Here is a 19,037-nt window from a genome sequence, read left to right on the forward strand (position 1 = left end):
CGGGCCGGCGTGGGAGCCCTGCTCCGCCCCCCCGATCCCGCAGGAGGACAACTTACATAAAAAGACACAGCGCCAACGGCGCGCCGCCGTTCGGCGTGCCGACGAAGGCGCACGACAAAGGCGCCTGCGCCTTAGTGAGCGCCTTCGTGGAGCACCTGAGAGGAGCACCTGAGAGGAGCACCAGCGGACCTTGGAAACGGGAACACCAACGCCCCAGAGACCACTCCACCGGACCTCCTGCCGACTTCCATTATAAGGTAAGGAGCGAAAGATCCCCGCTCCTCCCCCTCCTCCAATCAGGACTCTAAGAGAGAACCATTCCCTCTACCTAACACTCCGAACACTCCGAACCAGACATCAAACATGAAGCTCTCCCTGCATACACACAAACTAGCCACCCTCCTGATAATCCTCCTCATCTCTAGCTGGAAAACAACAGCAAACAACTTACCCACCACAACCTCAACCACCAGTACAACCAACTTCCAAATTCCCAACAGAAGAATACTCACATCAAGAAACCCGAACCACCACACCAGCACTCAACACCCCATCACTGTTATCTGGAGAAGAAGATCAACACCTCCGAAAACAAAATCCCATCCAACTCCCACAACACTCATATACCCGGAAACAACTTACATTCCCCAGACCAACACGACCTCCCTTACATGTGCCTATGTTAACATCAGATCTCTAGGACCCAAAACAGAAAACATAAAAAATTGGATAAAAACAGAAAAACTTGACTGCCTATTCCTCACTGAAACCTGGTTAACCTCAGACACAGACCCTAGAATAAAAGAAGTATGCCCGCCAGGATACAAAATAACAGTAACCTGCAGAGAGAAAAAAAGAGGAGGAGGACTAGCAATAATATTCAAGAACTCCCTAACTCTAAACATACTTGAGAAAACATCCACTCCACAAATGGATTTCCTAGCGTGTCAACTCACAAACCCAACACTAAAAAACTCTCTAAACTGCTTGCTCTGCTACATAACACCAGGAAACTGGACCACAGTGAGACCTGAATTTGAAAACTTCATCTACCAAAACTCACTAACAGCTGAATATAACCTCATCCTAGGAGACCTAAACCTACACCTAGAAGACACAACCTCCACACCAGCAAATAACTGTCTATCCTTCCTCAATGCCTTATCCTTCCAGATCCTAAACCCACAAACCACTCATGAAAAAGGTCATCAACTGGACATTGCTGCATTCATGTCTCACCAACCATCCAATCCAGCAATCCAAACTCCTAACGGAACATGGTCCCCATCCCTATGGTCAGACCACTACATTTATAACTTCAACATCAATTGGACCAAGACCAAACACACACCTCAATCAAAAAAAACCACATACACCTCACGCAAACATATCGACCCAACCATTTTCTGGTCAAATGTAGACGAAACTATCCAAGACTGTGACCCAAAAAACTTCATCTCCCACTGGAAAAATGTATCCACCAACATCCTTGATGATCTGGCACCCCTACAAACCAAAACCAGAACCAGCAGGAAATCAGACCAATGGTTTGACAATGAATTACTCCAACTCAAAAGACAGTGTAGAAGATTAGAAAGAAAATGGAGAAAAAAGAACCAAGATCAAACAAAAACCGACTGGAAAAAAATCAACAAACAATACAAAAATCTACTAAAAGATAAGAGGAAAAGCTACTATACTAATCTCATAGGCACGGAAACCCAAGATTCCAAAAAAATATTCCAAATCCTGAAAGAATTAACAGACACCAAACCATACACTACCACCACTAACACACCTCCACCATCACCTACCCTCTTAGCAGAACACTTCAAGAACAAAATCACCAACACCAGAGCCACACTCATCCTTAACCCATCTCATCAAAATCCAATCACAATCCACCCTACAGGAAAAGAGGCAATCGCAGCAGACAGAATTTGGACTCAATTCCCTAACATACAATGGTCAGAATTCAACAAATTCTACAAAAAATACAGCCATGCCTCCTGTGACCTCAACCATTGCCCCTCATATCTCCTTACCACCTCTAGTGTAAAATTCCGCACCATAACTCTACAATGGATCCAATTCACGCTCACAGAAGGCACATTCCCTGCTGACCTCAGCGAAATTGTCATCACCCCTATCCAAAAAGACCCAAAAGCACCACAAAACCTCCCATCTAACTTTAGACCTATAGCCTCAATTCCGCTATATGTCAAAATTATAGAAGGCCTAGTAGCCAAACTCCTCACCAATTACATAGAGGACCATAACCTACTCCACCCCATGCAATCAGGCTTCAGAACAAACTTCAGCACAGAGACACTACTAGGCTCCCTTATGGATACCGTCAGACAACAACTTAGTACAGGGAAAAAAATGCTACTCATACAACTGGACCTATCGGCGGCATTCGACCTAGTAGACCACAACATCCTTCTACAGATCTTAGATGCAATAGGCATCTCAGATAAAGTATACTCCTGGTTTGAAGGATTCCTAAAACTCAGAACCTACAGTGTAAAATCAAACAAAGAAAAGTCAGAATCCTGGTCAAACCCCTGCGGCGTACCACAAGGATCTCCACTATCCCCTACCCTCTTCAATCTCTACACTGCTTCTCTAGGAACGCATCTGGATAATCTAGGCATAACCTCCTATAGTTATGCGGATGACATCACCATCCTCATCCCATACGATCATTCTAAACCTACCATGACAGACAAACTTCACCAAACACTTGAAGCAGTCACAACCTGGATGGAAAATCACAAACTTAAACTCAACCAAGACAAAACCAAATTCATCCTCCTAGAAAATGACAAGATCCAAACCACAACCATCCTAGACATAAACGCAACCAAATATCCCATCCAAACCACCATAAAACTACTAGGCATGACCATAGACAGATGCTGCACAATGCAACCGCAAATAAATAAAACAATTCAAAAATCATTCGCAATCATGAGAAACCTGAGACAAGTCCGAAAATTCTTTGAAAGAACACAATTCCAACTTATAGTACAATCCCTAATACTAGGTATATTGGACTACTGTAACATACTCTTCCTTCCATGTCCTACAACTACGATAAGACAACTCCAAACAATCCAAAATACAGCTTTGAGACTCATCTACTCATTGAAAAAACATGACCACATCACTGAAGCCTTCATCAACTCACACTGGCTCCCAATCCAAGAAAGAATCCAATTCAAATTCTACTGCATATTATTTAAAACCCTACACGGAGACAGCCCATCATACCTGAACAATCGCCTCATCCAAGCACCCAGTACCAGACACAGAAAAACGCACTCCCCATTCATACCCCCCCCCAATCAAAGAAGTAAAAAGAACAAAACTACACGACGGCCTCCTAGCCACTCAAGCCGCAAGACTGGACAACCAGATCTCCAACCTTCTGATGACCACCCCAGACTATAGGACGTTCAGAAAAGAAATAAAAACCACACTTTTCAAGAAATTCCTGAAACAGCAATAACAACACGACCTCTAAATGCTCTTAAGATCTACAACTTACCTCTCTAGCTAATCATTGTAATTCTGTCTTTTTAAATTAACCTTTTGTAATCCGCCTTGAACCGCAAGGTAATGGCGGAATAGAAATCCCTAATGTAATGTAATGTAATGTAATGTAATGAAAGCAGCACAGTAGCCGGTACCAGAGAGCACCACCAATTTGTACCAGTCGACTCAATTCGGTTCGTGTCAGCAAAGTTTCAAATGACACAATAAATTTTGTTGCCAAAATTTCTGATACTGCCATTCCAAATTTGAAAGTGTCCGAAATCTTTCCTGGTTGCTACGTTGCCTGTACTTACGATAATCAATGGTGGATAGGCAACGTTGTTGAAGTCTCAATTGAACAAAATGATGCATTGATAAAATGTATGCATCCTCACGGTCCAGCTCATTCGTTTTATTGGCCAGAAAGGCAAGACGTTTGTTGGGTTCCAGAGCAACACCTCATCTGCATGCTTTGTGCCCCTTCAGTTACATCATCCGGCCGCCAATATCAATTTCCAGAAACTGCATTGAAGAAAGTGGCTCAAAAATTTAACAGAATGTTATAAAGATTCCTGGCAGTTAAAATCAAAGTGGACTTCACTTCGGCTTGGGAACCATATAAGATACCCAATTTAGGCTTGGGAACCTAGGATAAGACACCCTAATCATTGGCTTTGGAACCAGAAAGATACCAACAAAAGGCTTTGGAACCTTGACAAAGAAACCAAATGCGAGGCTTGGGAACCTGGACAAAGTGGCCCACCCGTGGCTGGTATTGCACAGCTATCGGGCGTGACCCCTATGGCGATGGGGTTGCCAGTTCAAACTCTTGAACTGGTAGTGACAATGTCACCATGGACCAACGCAACAGAGTAGTAGTAATACTACGTCAATACAAAACTGTAACTTTAAAAATGATGGAACTATGTTGAAATAGAGGTTGTTGCCGTGGCAACGTCTCCCAACTTTGTCCCCCTTTTTCAGCCATTGTTAACCTGCGTTGAAAAATGAAGTCCACTTTTCTAGGAGGTTTGAAATATGCTCTTTCTAATGAGACTGATTTGAAAGAGTTTCTAAAAGGTATTTTTCTAATGGAAAGAACAATAGCAATACAAAGAGGGACATATACAAAATTTATAAAAATATGGGGGCCATTGACAAAATATTGTAATGAATAAATAGCAGAATTTTTCTTCTTCTTTTCTTCTTTTAAATATTATTTTTCTGACACACATAAAGGGGGGGTACTGAAAATAACTTTATACATAATATGTTATAATATATTATACAATATATAATGTATGAATATAAGTAATAGAAGGGTAGGGGGAGGGAGAGGGAGAAAAATATACTTAGAATATAATGTATTAGATATAAAAGTGATATTGTATATTTATCAATTGTATTTTATTATATTGTACACTTTATGTAAAATTTGAAAATAAAAAATAATACAAAAAAAAAAAAAGGTATTTTTCTGTAAAAGCAGGCTGAAAATACCCTATTTTGGGCCTTTTTACACAAATTAGCAACTTTACACTTAATTTGTAAACTAATGGAAAGAGCTTGGAGGTTGAAATTGTACTTTTGAAAACAACGTTGTACTGAGACATTATGTGCCAAATTTCGCATTTATTACTCAATTATTGTGGGAGCTAAGTAATGTCAAACTGACTTTTTTTGGAGCACTAATTTTTTCGTCCAAGTTTACTGTAATTCAGGCATTCAATCAGTGCTTGGCAAAAATTGTTATTGGTAGCAATGAACAGAGCTCAAAAAGTTGTGCAGGGTAGCTAAGTTTCAGTTTTTTTGGAAACATAGCTCGGGAGATATTGTGTCTCAAAGTTGTCAGAATGTCATTGTCGTACTGTATTTCATTGTGGTATGGGGTCAAACAAATGGCTATATCTCCACAAATATTCCACAGGCGAAACTAAAACTTTACCAAAGTTCGTTTGAGACATGGTGGACTCTGCATATGAAGTTTCATCAAAATCTGTGATGGTCATGTAGGGCACTTTCCAAGAATCTGATCACTTGACATGGAATGACCCGGAAGCGAGGAAGAGATGCAGCATTGTGTTGGAGGGGAGTCAATAGAAGGAGAAATGTTGGGCATGAGGCTGATGAGGAGGGTCAAAAAATGCTGAACATGAGCCAGGGGATGAAAGAGGGAGAAATGTGGGCTTGGCAATAGAGGAGATGGGAGACGTATGCCCTGAATCCCCCCCTCTCTCTTTCTCCTTGAGAAAGAGAGAGATCAAGAGATCGAGAGGGTTCAAGAGAGTTCAAGAGAGAGATATTGCACATGGGGGTAGAGGAGAGAGAGGAAGAAATGCAGAAGACAGGATAGAAGATAAGAGAAACTGGAACAAACTTGATGGAAAAATAAATCTCCAGACAACAAAGGTAAAGAAATGAATTTATTAACTGAAATACATTAGCTTTGGGAAATGTATATAGCAGATGTCTTTGTATTGTGTTCAGCAGAAAGGAAATATATTTATAGTTTTATTTCTCCAGTGTTGAAGTACTTGCCGACCCTTGCTATAGCTGTTGGGGATCCCCAAGCACTGCCAGCTAAGGACCTCTTTCAATGGTGGCCAGAGCTCCCTTCTACCAAGCGTAGCAGTCGCTGGCAGCATCCTTGATCTACTGAGGTGCCAGCATCTGTAGCTTAGGGATGCTGCTGCTGCTGCCTGCCAAGATTGGTAAAAGGGATTTTTGGCTACCTTAAGAGGAATTCTTCAGCTAATATAGCTTGAAGGTCCTTCATCAGCAGGAGTATTTATATTTATATTAGGGGTTCTGGCAGAGACTCATTGACAAAGTATGTATTCTTACCAATTAATATTTCCAAATTAATAAACTCTCTTTATTTGGAAGTGGGTCTCTACCAGAACTTCTAATTCAGTAGCATAATTAAATAACTACTTCTGAAGTTTATGGGAACGGAAGAAATTCTTGCGGGAATGGATTTGATTTCAGCAGGGATGGGTTTGATTTCTGTCCCTGCCTAATTCTATACTAAATTAGAGGCTCTGGTAGAGACCCATTTATAAATTACATTACATTACATTAGGGATTTCTATTCCGCCATTACCTTGCGGTTCAAGCAGCTTACAGTAGTCCAGCAGTCCTAGAATTAGGGATTGTACAATAAGCTGGAACTGTATTCTTTCAAAGAATTTCCGGACTAGTCTCAGATTTCTCATGATTGTGAAGGTTGCATGGTGCAGCATCTGTCTATAGTCATGCCAAGTAGTTTTATGGTGGTTTGGATGGGATAGTTGATTGAGTTGAGTTCTAAATTGGTTATGGTTTGGACTTTGTCATTTTCAAGAAGGATGAGTTTGGTTTTATCTGGGTTGAGTTTAAGTTTGTGATCTTTCATCCAGGTCGTGACTGTTTCTAGTGTTCGATGTAGTGTGTTTGTCATGGTGGGCTTAGGCTGATCATATTGGAGGAGGATGGTAATGTCATCTGCATAACTATAGGTGGTTATGCCTATATTGTCCAGATGTGTTCCTAGAGAAGCAGTGTATAGGTTGAAGAGGGTAGGGGATAGTGGGGGTCCTTGTGGTATGTCGCAGAGGTTTGACCAAGGTTCTGATTTTTCTTTGTTTGATTTTACACTGTAGGTTCTGGATTTTAGGAAGCCTTCAAACCAAGAGTATACTTTGTCTGAGATACCTATTGCATCCAAGATCTGTAGAAGGATGTTATGATCAACTAGGTCGAATGCTGCAGTTAGATCCAGTTGTATGAGAAGCATTTTTTTCCCTGTGCTAAGGTGTTGTCTGATTGTGTTCATTAGGGAACCTAGTAGTGTCTCTGTGCTGAAGTTGGTTCTGAAGCCTGATTGCATGGGGTGGAGTAGGTTATGGTCATCTAGATAGTTGGTGAGGAGTTTGGCTACTAGGCCTTCTGTAATTTTGACGTATAGCGGTATTGAGGCAATAGATCTGAAGTTGGATGGGTGGTCTGGTGGTTCTTTTGGGTCTTTTTGGATTGGGGTGATGACGATTTCGCTGAGGTCAGTAGGGAAAATGCTGTCTGTGAGCGTGGATTGAATCCATTGTAGAAGTATAGTGCGGAATTTTACACTGGAGATAGTAAGGAGATATGAAGAGCAGTGGTTGAGGTCACAGGAGGCATGGCTGTATTTTTTGTAGAGTTTATTGAGTTCGGAACATTGTATGTTGGGGAACTGAGACCATGTTCTATCTGCTGCAGTTGAATCTTTTTCTGAGGGGTGAATTGTGATTGCGATTTGATGGGGTGGGGTAAGATTAAGGGTGGCTCTGGCGTTGGTAATTTTGTTCTTGAAGTGTTCTGCTAAGAGGATAGCTGAGGGGGGGGGGGTGTTGTTGGTGGTTGTGTAGAGTTTGGTGTCTGTTAGATCTTTCAGGATTTGGAATAGTTTTTTGGAATCTTGGGTTTCTGTGCCTATAAGATTAGTGTAATGAGTTTTCTCTTGTCCTTTAGTAGATGTTTATATTGTTTGTTGATTTTTTTCCAATCGGTTTTTGTTTGATCTAGGTTAGTTTTTCTCCATTTTCTTTCTAATCTTCTACACTGTCTTTTGAGTTGGAGCAATTCATTGTCAAATCATTGGTCTGATTTCCGGCTGGTTCTGGTTTTGGTTTGTAGTGGGGCCAGTTCATCAAGGATGTTGGTGGTCAGATTCTTCCAGTGAGAGATGAAGTCTTTTGGGTCGCAGTCTTGGATAGTTTCATCTACTTTTGACCAGAAAATGGTTGGCTCGATATGTTTGCAAAGACACTTTTTTTAATTTGGAAATATTAACTGGGAAGAATGCATACTTTGAAAATAGGTCTCTGACAGAGCCTCTAATGTAAATATAATATATAAATACTCTAGCTGAGGAGGACCCTCAAGCTATCAAGCAAACAGTGGGAGAAAAAGAGATGCTTCCAAAAGGGATCTTTATTAACAAATAGACTTGACACTGTCAGCGTTTCGGTACTCAAAAAAGTACCTTCCTCAGGAGTCTTTGGTTGTTAGAGCGCCAACATAACACAAATGTGTTCATTTTGAAAAAAATGAAATTAGTATGCAATAATCTCAGCGTGAAAGCCTTCCGTCCTAAATGGATAGGAGTTGGCGGTGCTTGGGGATCCCCATGAGCTACAATAAGGGTCAGCAAATATTTCAACAGTGGATAAATAAAACCATAAATGCATTTCCTTTTCTGTTAAACACAATACAAAGACATCTGCTATATACATTTCAATCAATAAATTCCCTTTTTTATTAAACACAATACAAAGACATCTGCTATATACATTTCAGTCAATAAATTCCCTTTTTTATCTTTGTCTGGAGATTTATTTTTCCATCAAGTTGGTTCCAGTTTCTCTTGTTTTCTGCTTTCCTGTCTTCTGCAAATACTTCAAGAGGTTTCTGTCCATTGGTTCCTCCTACCATGGTCCAGCATTTCTCTCTTCCCTCCCTCCCTCCCATTATACAACATCCTGACTCCCATCTGTCCTGCATCAATCTCCCTCTTTTTCCTTTCCCCACATCTGCCTGCACAGCATTTCTTCCTCTCTCTCCTCCAGATATCTCCCTCTCTCTGTCTACCATCTTTCTTTCTCTTATTCCTTCCCTTGTTGCAAAGGGAATGGGGAAAAAAGAGAGGGATCCAAGGAACATCCCTCCCACACCCTCTACAGCCATATCCAATATTTCTCCTCCGCTCATCCCCCGGACCATGTGCAGCATCTTTCGCCCCTATCCATCAACCCATGCCCAACATTTCTCCTTCTATCACCCCTCTCCAACACCAAGCCACATCTCTCTCTCCAATCCCTGCACCACCATGTCCAACAAGCCACTCTTGCTATTTTGAATGTCCTCACATAAACATATATATATTTTGGGCCCAACAGTATCTTATGAGGGTAATATTCAACCAGCAGCTGTCAACATTTCTTTGGGGATTTTTTAATGTTCCACAGCCACTGAAATTATGCCTAGATATTCATTGCCAGGCCACATTCAGGTACTGGCATGAAACATCCAGGTACATGTGGATGGTCAGCACTTACAGGATAAGTACCAAAATTCAATTTTAACCAATTAAGTTAAACCAACCAAACACAGGAAAGCTACATATCTGGTCCTACTTGGCAGGTTTAATTTAACAAGTTAAGAGCTGGATAATGGTACTTATACGGTTTTATTTTTAAAATTTGAAGAATTGTTGGGTGGGAGGGAAAGGGTTATAATTTCTACTTTAATGGATATGTATAAGAATGTCAAGTAATGTATATTTTATTAGTAATGTAATGTTTTAATATTAATCATTTGTTTGTCAGTTTTAAAATGAATAAAGAATTTAAAAAAAAAAAATTTCTATACCGTTTAAAACTAAACGGTTTACAAAATTTACATTCATAATTTTGTAAAAACATGATAAAACAGACACACAATAATGAGAATCATTAATAATTCATCAACTGTGCAGAGAGGAAAATTATTGGCTAAAAAAGGCATCTACAAATAATGTCGACTCTGCCTTTGGTCCATCTACACCAGTGGTTCCCAAACTTGTCCTGGGGGACCCCTAGCCAGTCAGGTTTTCAAGATATCCCTAATGAATATGCATGAGAGAGATTTGCATACCTGTCACTTTCATTATATCTTGAAAACCTGACTGGCTGGGGGTCCCCCAGGACAGGTTTGGGAACCACTGATCTACACAATACCTAGTTTTAACTTTAATGGCGAGAGTAGATATTCAGCAACACTATCTGGGTTAAGTGCCGCTGAACATTCCCTCGGGATTGCTCAGTAGTTAAATGGGCAAGAGACTCTCTTATCCAGTTAACTGGTTTTGAATATCAACTCCTATATATTTTCCACACTCTCCATTCTCAGAATTTCAAACTAACTACCCCAAGCCAGTTCACCATCCTACCACTGTCTTACAGATTCCCTTTAACCTGGAGTTCTTCCCTTTAATAATACACTGCTATGGTTTTACATTCACTACCATGAAACTGAACTCTCCCCAAATACTATGCCTTTTGAGTTCCACTCTGCCACTAGGTGGAATGCTCACTTAAGCTGTAACTCCATAGATTTCACACTGCTGTCACTCAGCTGACAGCTTTCCAATAAATTTTCAGAGCTACGTGAACAGCTTTCATAGCTAAGGCAATATGCCAACTAATTTTGCTTGACTGCTCATTTTCTCTTTCACTGAACATACCTTAAACCTCCAGGCACATCCTTCATAGCAGCAGACATATGGCCTTCCTTTGTCATGCACGCACATGTGTTTGCTCAATGTTGAGCGATCAGGATATGCACAGTTGCAGATTTCACAGGCTACTGTCCCTAGTCTGTGCTTCTGCCGATGCAGGTGAATCATAGAATTAATGGAGGACTGGAAATCGCACTGTGGACACTTGTATAGCTTGCCACGGTGTGTGCGTCGATGGATTGCTGCCTGTTCCTTAGATTGAAAAACTTCACCACAGCAGTTGCATAGGAACTCTGTACTGTGGGTCTTGGCATGCAGCTGCAGCGACTGTCTTTTGGTAAATGTCTTACCACACACTTGACAGATAAACTTTTGTGAACAGGATTTCTCAGGTGTGGTCAATGTCACAGATTTCTGTTCCAAATACTCCTGCTTTTCTTCTGAAGATTTTAACTGAGACTCATACTCTGCCAGACTCAACATTCTCTCCCCCTCTGCCAATTCAACTTCCATTTCCATGTTACAGTAACTGTCAGCATGTTTTCCATGCATATGGTCCACAAGTCCCTCTTTGGCATAATATGTCTGGGTACAGTATAAGCATTTGAATACAGTCCTACCATAACTAAACATACTCCCTTGGACAGTATTTGTGCCCAAAATGAAGAGAAAGTTTGTACTGTTGTCAACAGACTCTGAATCTTGGGGTATAAATGTGGCATTCTTGGGAAATGATGCCCCAGTTTCTGCAGCTGGAGACTGAGCAAGGCCAGCACAGGTATCCTCAGACTCATTATGGCTCCAAGAGTGCACTTGGTGTGTGATTCGATAATGGTAAAGCAACACTGTGTGGGATGTGAAGGATTTGTCACAAAGGACACAACTGTAAGTATTTTTATCCTTTAAATCTGAAATGAGAGAGAGAGAGAGAGACATATACACACACAATCTCAAATGTTCTGTTATGACATTCTACAGAGTAGACAGACTGAATACTATGGATGTATAGCTTAGGGCTATACACCAAATTTACTTTACTCAAACTTGCCTGCCATTTGTGGAAAACATATCCGTATTTCCTTCCAGGAAGCAGTATAAGGAAAGATGTAAAATATAACTTGTTGCTGCTCATCTAAAAAGCAAGATAAGGGCTTCCCAAAACTATCCCAACAACCCCACATTCATCTGGCCTTTCAGCACATACACAATAAACATGAATGGATCAATGTACATATACTGGTACTAGCTCTCTGTGGTAAATGTCACGGCATATTTTATTGTGGATATCCTAAAACTCTAAATGTCTGCATGATCAGCCAGATACACTTGGGAAGAGTTGGAAGATAGAAGAGGTAAAACAAGGTTTGGATTATTCAATTGTGGAGAGAAAAAGGGCAGTGAGTAGGTGCATGCCTACTTCTCTCTCCCATAGTACCGTATTTTCTCGCATATAACACGTGCGTTATACGTGGTTTTTACGTACCGCGCATACCCTTGCACGTTATACGCGTGAGCGCGTTGTACAAAATTTTTTTTACATAGTTCCCCCCCCCGCAGGACCGCTCGCACCCCCACCCCGAAGGACCGCTCGCACGCACCCGCACCCCCACCCCGAAGGACCGCTCACACGCACTCCCACCCACACCCGCACCCCCACCCTGAAGGACCGCTCGCACCCCCACAGCCTCCCGACCCCCCCCCCCTATCATGTACCAGCTCCTACCTGCTGCTTCCTCTTGGCGGTCCCGACACCCGACACGATCGTGGCAAGAGGGAGCTCAAGCCCTCTTGCCCCAGCCAACCGTGGCACCCCCAACACGATCGTGGCAAGAGGGAGCTCAAGCCCTCTTGCCCCCCCCGACTCCCCGACACGATCGTGGCAAAAGGGAGCCCAAGCCCTCTTGCCCCGCCGACTCCCCAACTCCCCGACAATATCGGGCCAGGAGGGAGCCCAAGTCCTCCTGGCCCTGGCGACCCCCCCCCTAGTTGTTCGGGCCAGGAGGGAGCCCAAACCCTCCTGGCCACGGCGACCCCCTACCCCCACACCGCACTACATTACGGGCAATAATTTTTACACAACATGTTATAATATGGTATACAATATGTATGGGGTGATTGGAAAGTACTTGAAGGGTGGGGGGAGGGAGAGGGGATAAAAATATGTTTAGAATATTATGTATTAGATATAAAAGTGATATTGTGTATTCATTAGTTGTAATTCAATATTTTGTACACTTCATGTAAAATTTGAAAATGAATAAAGAATTTAAAAAAAAAAAAAAAAAAACCTTCGACGGGCGGGACATGGACGGGGAGACTGTCGTTGACAAATCAAACTCTATGGCGAAGAGTCCATAAGGCCCAAAAAGGGCCAGAGCCCGCAATGGAAAACAAGAAAGAAAAAACCAGACTGTTTCTGTTATAAGGTATTTTTGGGGTTTTTTTTAAGAAAATAACCAAAAGAAATGATGACAAAAAATGTCACAAACTGCAAGAGCAGGAAGGCAAGCGAAGAAAAAATTATTTTAAGAGGAACTGAAGCGCATCTTATTAGCTCCACGGAAACTAGAAAACTGAGGGACCACGCGCCCTATATCAGGCGGGAAGGCACTCGCGCATGCGCGGTTCAGGCTATCGCAAACTTTCTAAGATCTTAAAGTGGTGATGCACTTTTAAAGTGGAATCGAGGGTGAAATACTCACGTGGATTAAAAACTGGCTGGCGGATAGGAAACAGAGTGGGAGTAAATGGACAATACTCGGATTGGAAAAGCGTCACCAGTGGAGTACCGCAGGGTTCAGTGCTTGGGCCTGTGCGCTTCAATATATTTATAAATGATCTGGAAATTGGCATAACGATTGAGGTGATTAAATTTGCAGACGATACTAAATTATTCAAAGTAGTTAAGACGCAGGAGGATTGCGAAGATCTGCAACATGACATAAACACGCTCAAGAAATGGGCCGCAACATGGCAAATGAGGTTCAACGTGGATAAGTGTAAGGTGATGCATGTCGGTAACAAAAATCTTATACACATGTCCGGGGCGGTACTCGGAGAAACCCCCCAGGAAAGAGACTTGGGAGGACTGGTCGACAAGTTGATGAAGCCAACCGCATAATGTGCGGCGGTGGCGAAAAGAGCTAACAGAATGCTAGGAATGATTAAGAAGGGGATCACAAACAGATTGGAGAAGGTTATCATGCCTCTGTACAGGCCATGGTACACCATCACCTGGAATACTGCATCTAGCATTGGTCGCCATACATGAAGAAGGACACGGTACTACTCGAAAGGGTCCAGAAAAGAGCGACTAAAATGGTTAAGGGGCTGGAAGAGTTGCCATACAGTGAGAGAAACTGGGCTTCTTCTCCCTTGAGACTGAGAGGGGACTTGATCGAAACATTCAAGATACTGACTTAGTAGATAAAGACAGGTTGTTCACCCTCTCCAAGGTAGGGAGAACAAGAGGGCACTCTCTAAAGTTAAAAGGGGATAGGTTCCGTACAAACATAAGGAAGTTCTTCTTCACCCAGAGAATGGTGGAAAACTGGAACGCTCTTCCGGAGGCTGTTAAAGGGAAAAACACCCTCCAGGGATTCAAGACAAAGTTAGACAAGTTCCTGCTGAACCGGAACGTACGCAGGTAGGGCTGGTCTCAGTTAGGGCACTGGTCTTTGACCTAGAGGCCGCCGCTGGAGTGGAATGCTGGGCACGATGGACCAATGGTCTGACCCAGCAGTGGCAATTCTTATGTTCCTATGGTCCATACCGTGGCTCTGTTGGGACGTCACCCATACATGAGAATATGCTGCCTGCTTGTCCTGGGATAATACCTGCAACAGAGCTTAGTTTTCCTTTCCAACTTCACTCTCAGGGGAGATGGAAAGGGACAGCAATCACTGGAAGATTAAAGAGGGGTTAATCCTTCCAGTGGTTAACTGTTGAATTAGAGCAACTTTTTGTAACTTGGACATGACTGAAACAGATCTAGATAAAAATGTCCTTTATAGACATGGATGTTTCTTCCCATGCAAAAATCCCTGTTGGACATATTTTTGGGCCCTCCCTAGTACCACCCAAAACATGTCCACAACATGCATCCTTGCTATTTGGACGAATAGCAGTGTACCTCATGGTATAGCGGTATATAAGAAATAAAATTATTATTATAAAACATCCAAATTCTGACTTTTCTAAATCAAGTTTGGATGTTTTTAGCAGATGGACTTAAAGGCATTTTAAGACATTCATCTGCTTTTAATATGAGCTTCATAGCATTTCTGAAGAAACACTGTGGTGACTATTTCACTGACATTGTAAGGTTCAATATATAGTAAAATTTGGATTCAACAGGGCTAGCTGCACTCAAGCCTGGCTGTGTTCAACAGCTGAATCTAATTATCAAATTTGTTCAACTGGATGATTCAGTAACTAGGGAAGCTATTACTTTTTCACATAGGTGATATGTGTATTAGATAACTTTGTTCCTTAAATAAATGAAGTAATAATTTAAAAACTGTTAATGTGTTTACTTAGGTTTTCTTTGTTAAATACATTTTGTTAACAGATCAGAAACCATTCAGTGTGACATATATGAAATAACAGGTTAAATTAGTAGGGAGAAAAACTTTTCATATCACTTTATGTGTACAGTATGTACACACTTACCCTGGAGCAAGCATAACTATACATGTTTGCTGTTTGCATGTAACAGCAGCAATTTTAGAAGGGAAAGAATATGTATACTTTTCCCTTTCCAAAAAGTATCTTGGATCCTCACAGAATCACACATGGCTCCTTGTGCTCAAATCAAGAAAACAACAGTTTGTCACATTCCCAAAGATATTTTTTTGAAGATGTTTTTATTTACAATACAAATGGTTAGTATGCTTCTCTTGTGAACCACCCCATGAAGGTGGTATCCTTCCCTCTTTCCATACAGTAAGGTATTCAAGCCAATAGTATTTTACAGGTGCACCTTCCTTTGCCCTGCCCCCATCTCCTCACTGAATGTAAATATGCCACAGCTATGCTAAAAAATGAAATGCTTACGTTCACTTTTATGTAGAATAAACGATGTGATATCTGAAATCTGCTGGCAACATTTTCCACATAACAATACATCTCCATCAATCTTCCCACTAACAATAAAACCTATAGAGAAAGAAATATACTGTTATATAAAAATAACCACAATGTTATACATTCAATTTCAGTTCCATATCTTTGCCCTATTCATTACTAAACAGCATCACAGTTGGTTGAAAAGAATTTTTTTTTAAATGTAGAAAAAAAACTTAATGCATAAGACAGGTACAGGGAAAGAATTAAGGTCGAGTTGCTGGATTTGCCCAAGTGCTTCTGAAGTTCCCTGACCCCCCTCCCCCCAAGTTAGCAGAACTCCTGTAAGAAAAAAAAAAAGGACTTGGATTACTTATGGTTAAATAAGGAGGTTTTTACTAATAAAATTGAGGTTCTATATTACCCATATTAACAGAACAGATAACATAAGAGCATGGGGAACTGAATGAGTTGCACTGAGAAACAGCAGTACTGCCCACAAACAACAGGTATCAGTTAATTCAAAACAAGCATTGTGCTAATTTTTGGCACAGAGATTTTTTTTCTGTCCCTTTGCGCTTATAGTTTTATCAAGACCAGCACTCTCAATTAACATTTAAAACTGTCTATAAGCTTATTTCCAGATGATATATTATGGAGAAATTACATCTTACCTGCTAATTTTATTTCTCTTAGTCTCACCAGATGAGTCCAGAACTTGTGGGTTGTGCTCTTCTACCAGCAGGTAGAGACAGAATACAAAATTGTGTGCTGTACCATGTAAAGTCAGTATGCAGCCCCAGAAATCTAGGGGAGGACCACTGCACCAGCTCATAACACTGAGGACCAAAAGGCGAAGCCCTCCCTTGCTGCTACATCTGCTCTGTAATGCATAGCATGAGACTAGTCTTGTACAGTTCTATTTACCTGAAATATTTTCACAGATCCCTATAGTAATAAGTCTACAAAAAAATGGCAACAAATAGAGATCACAACACAGAAGCCAATTTAGCACTTTTCCAGTGTTCTAAGGTCTAATGCTTACATCACTCACTCAGAGAACACACCAAACATTAAATACTGAGCTCATAAAAGGAATGCCTAGTTTTCTTTCTATCCCAAAACTAAAAATGAAACATCTAGAGTTTCTTTAAACATTTACCTCGACACAATAACTACCGGGGTATCTTGAGATCAGTGGAAGGCATTGCGAGTTAAATAAGAAACTTTTTTTTAAAAAAAATATTTTTTTACAGGTATTTAAAGACCTAAATCACAGCTCTGTGATATTTCTCTTAGTGTAATAAATACAGAATTCTGTTGAAATACACATCACCGCACAAACTCTCTCACATAACAAATTAAGAGAAATCCAAAGGGGGTTCACATAACAGTCAGATCCAAGTGTCTGTAAGTCTACAATATATATTGATCTATCCTGTGTATCTGTCATAATTAGATTGTAAGCTCTTTTGAAAAAGGGGACCATCTTTTGCATGTTTAATGCACCATGCTGTATGCATCTGGTAGCGTTATATAAATAATATTAGTAGTACAGTAGACTGTTAACTGGAACTCAATTAACCAGAACTCTCAGGCAACCAGAAAAAAAAAATCTAATACTGTAATACAGTACTTTAAATAAAAATGAAAATAAAATTAGTTTCTAGTGAAAATTTAAGTGTAAACTTGGCATGCCACACCAGAGTACCCCCACGCTTTGCCTACCACATGTCCGGTAGTTTGTTTGGAACAGTTTTTGGTATGGCATAGTATGGGGTATAGTATTAGTTAGGCCTTGATTAATAGTAACTCTCAAACAACCAGAAAGCACAGTTACTTACCGTAACAGTTGTTATCCAAGGACAACAGGCAACTATTCTCACATATGGGTGATGTCATCCACAGAGCCCGGATGTGGACAGCCTCGCAAGCAGACTTGCTTGTAGAAACGTAGAAGTTTCGAGTCATCCGCACCGCACATGCACAAGTGCCTTCCTGCCCAATGCAGGGCGAGTCTCCTCAGTTCAGATAGCTAGCAGAGAAACCAACCAGGGAAGGTGGGTGGGTTGTGAGAATAGCTGCCTGCTGTACCTGGTAACAACTGTTACGGTAAGTAACTGTGCTTTATCCCAGGACAAGCAGGCAGCCTATTCTCACATATGGGTGACCTCCAAGCTAATCAGAATGGGATGATGGGAGAGTTGGCAACTTAGGAGAATAAATTTTGTAATACTCTCTGGCCAAAATGGCCATCCCGTCTGGAGAAAACATCCAGACAATAGTGAGAAGTGAAAGTATGAACCAAGGACTGGGTAGCAGCTTTGCAAATTTTCTCAATAGGTGTAGATCTGAGGAAAGCCACTGAAACTGCCATTGCTCTGACTTTGTGGGCTGTGACTCGACTCTGTAGTTGTAATCCAGCCTGGGCATAGCAGAAAGAGATACAAGCAGCCATCTAGTTGGAGATGGTACGCTTAGAGATTGGATGTCCCAACTTGTTTAAATTGAAGGAGACAAATAGTTGAGGAGCAGTTCTGTGTGGTTTGGTCCATTCCAAGTAGAAGGCCAAAGCACGCTTACAGTCCAGAATATGAAGAGCTGATTCTCCAGGATGAGAATGAGGTCTTGGAAAAAACACTGGAAGAACTATAGATTGGTTGAGAAGAAATTCTGAAACCACTTTAGGTAAGAATTTAAGATGAGTACAGAGGACCATCTTGTCATGATGGAAAACTGTGAAAGGTGAATCAGCAGCTAATGCTTGCAGCTCACCGACTCTTTGAGCAGATGCGAGGGCAATGAGAAAAACCACTTTCCAAGTAAGATACTTAATATTAGCCATAGACATTGGTTAAAATGGAGGCTTCATCAATTGAGCAAGAACAACATTGAGATCCCAAACCACTGGAGGCGGTTTGAGAGGAGGTTTGACATTGAAAAGTCCTTTCATAAATCTGGAAACCACCGAATGAGCAGAGAGGGGTTTCCCTTCAATAGACTTATGGAAAGCAGCAATTGCACTGAGATGGACTCGGATCGATGTAGACTTGAGGCCAGAGGTGGATAAGTGCAAAAGATAATCTAGAACAGAAGATAAGGAGGAACCTTGAGGCTCCTTATCATGAGAAATGCACCACATAGAAAATCTAGTCCATTTTTGGTGGTAGCATTATCTAGTGGCAGGCTTTCTAGAAGC

At 41.2% G+C, this 19,037-nt stretch overlaps 1 protein-coding gene across 1 annotated transcript in view; it reads right to left on the bottom strand.

Annotated features, from left to right (window-relative positions):
- LOC117359553 (zinc finger protein 888-like) overlaps window positions 1-19,037 on the bottom strand; it is a 62,386-nt gene that overhangs the window by 28,032 nt on the left and 15,317 nt on the right. Inside the window, exons 2-3 of the mRNA XM_033942525.1 lie at window positions 15,830-15,931; window positions 10,781-11,682 (exon numbers count right to left, since the gene is read on the bottom strand). Coding sequence (XP_033798416.1) covers window positions 10,781-11,682; window positions 15,830-15,931 — 1,004 coding nt within the window. The remainder of the gene's footprint in view (window positions 1-10,780; window positions 11,683-15,829; window positions 15,932-19,037) is intronic.

The sequence above is a fragment of the Geotrypetes seraphini genome, chromosome 4 (assembly GCF_902459505.1).
Source record: "Geotrypetes seraphini chromosome 4, aGeoSer1.1, whole genome shotgun sequence".
NCBI classification, from domain to species: Eukaryota; Metazoa; Chordata; class Amphibia; order Gymnophiona; family Dermophiidae; genus Geotrypetes; species Geotrypetes seraphini.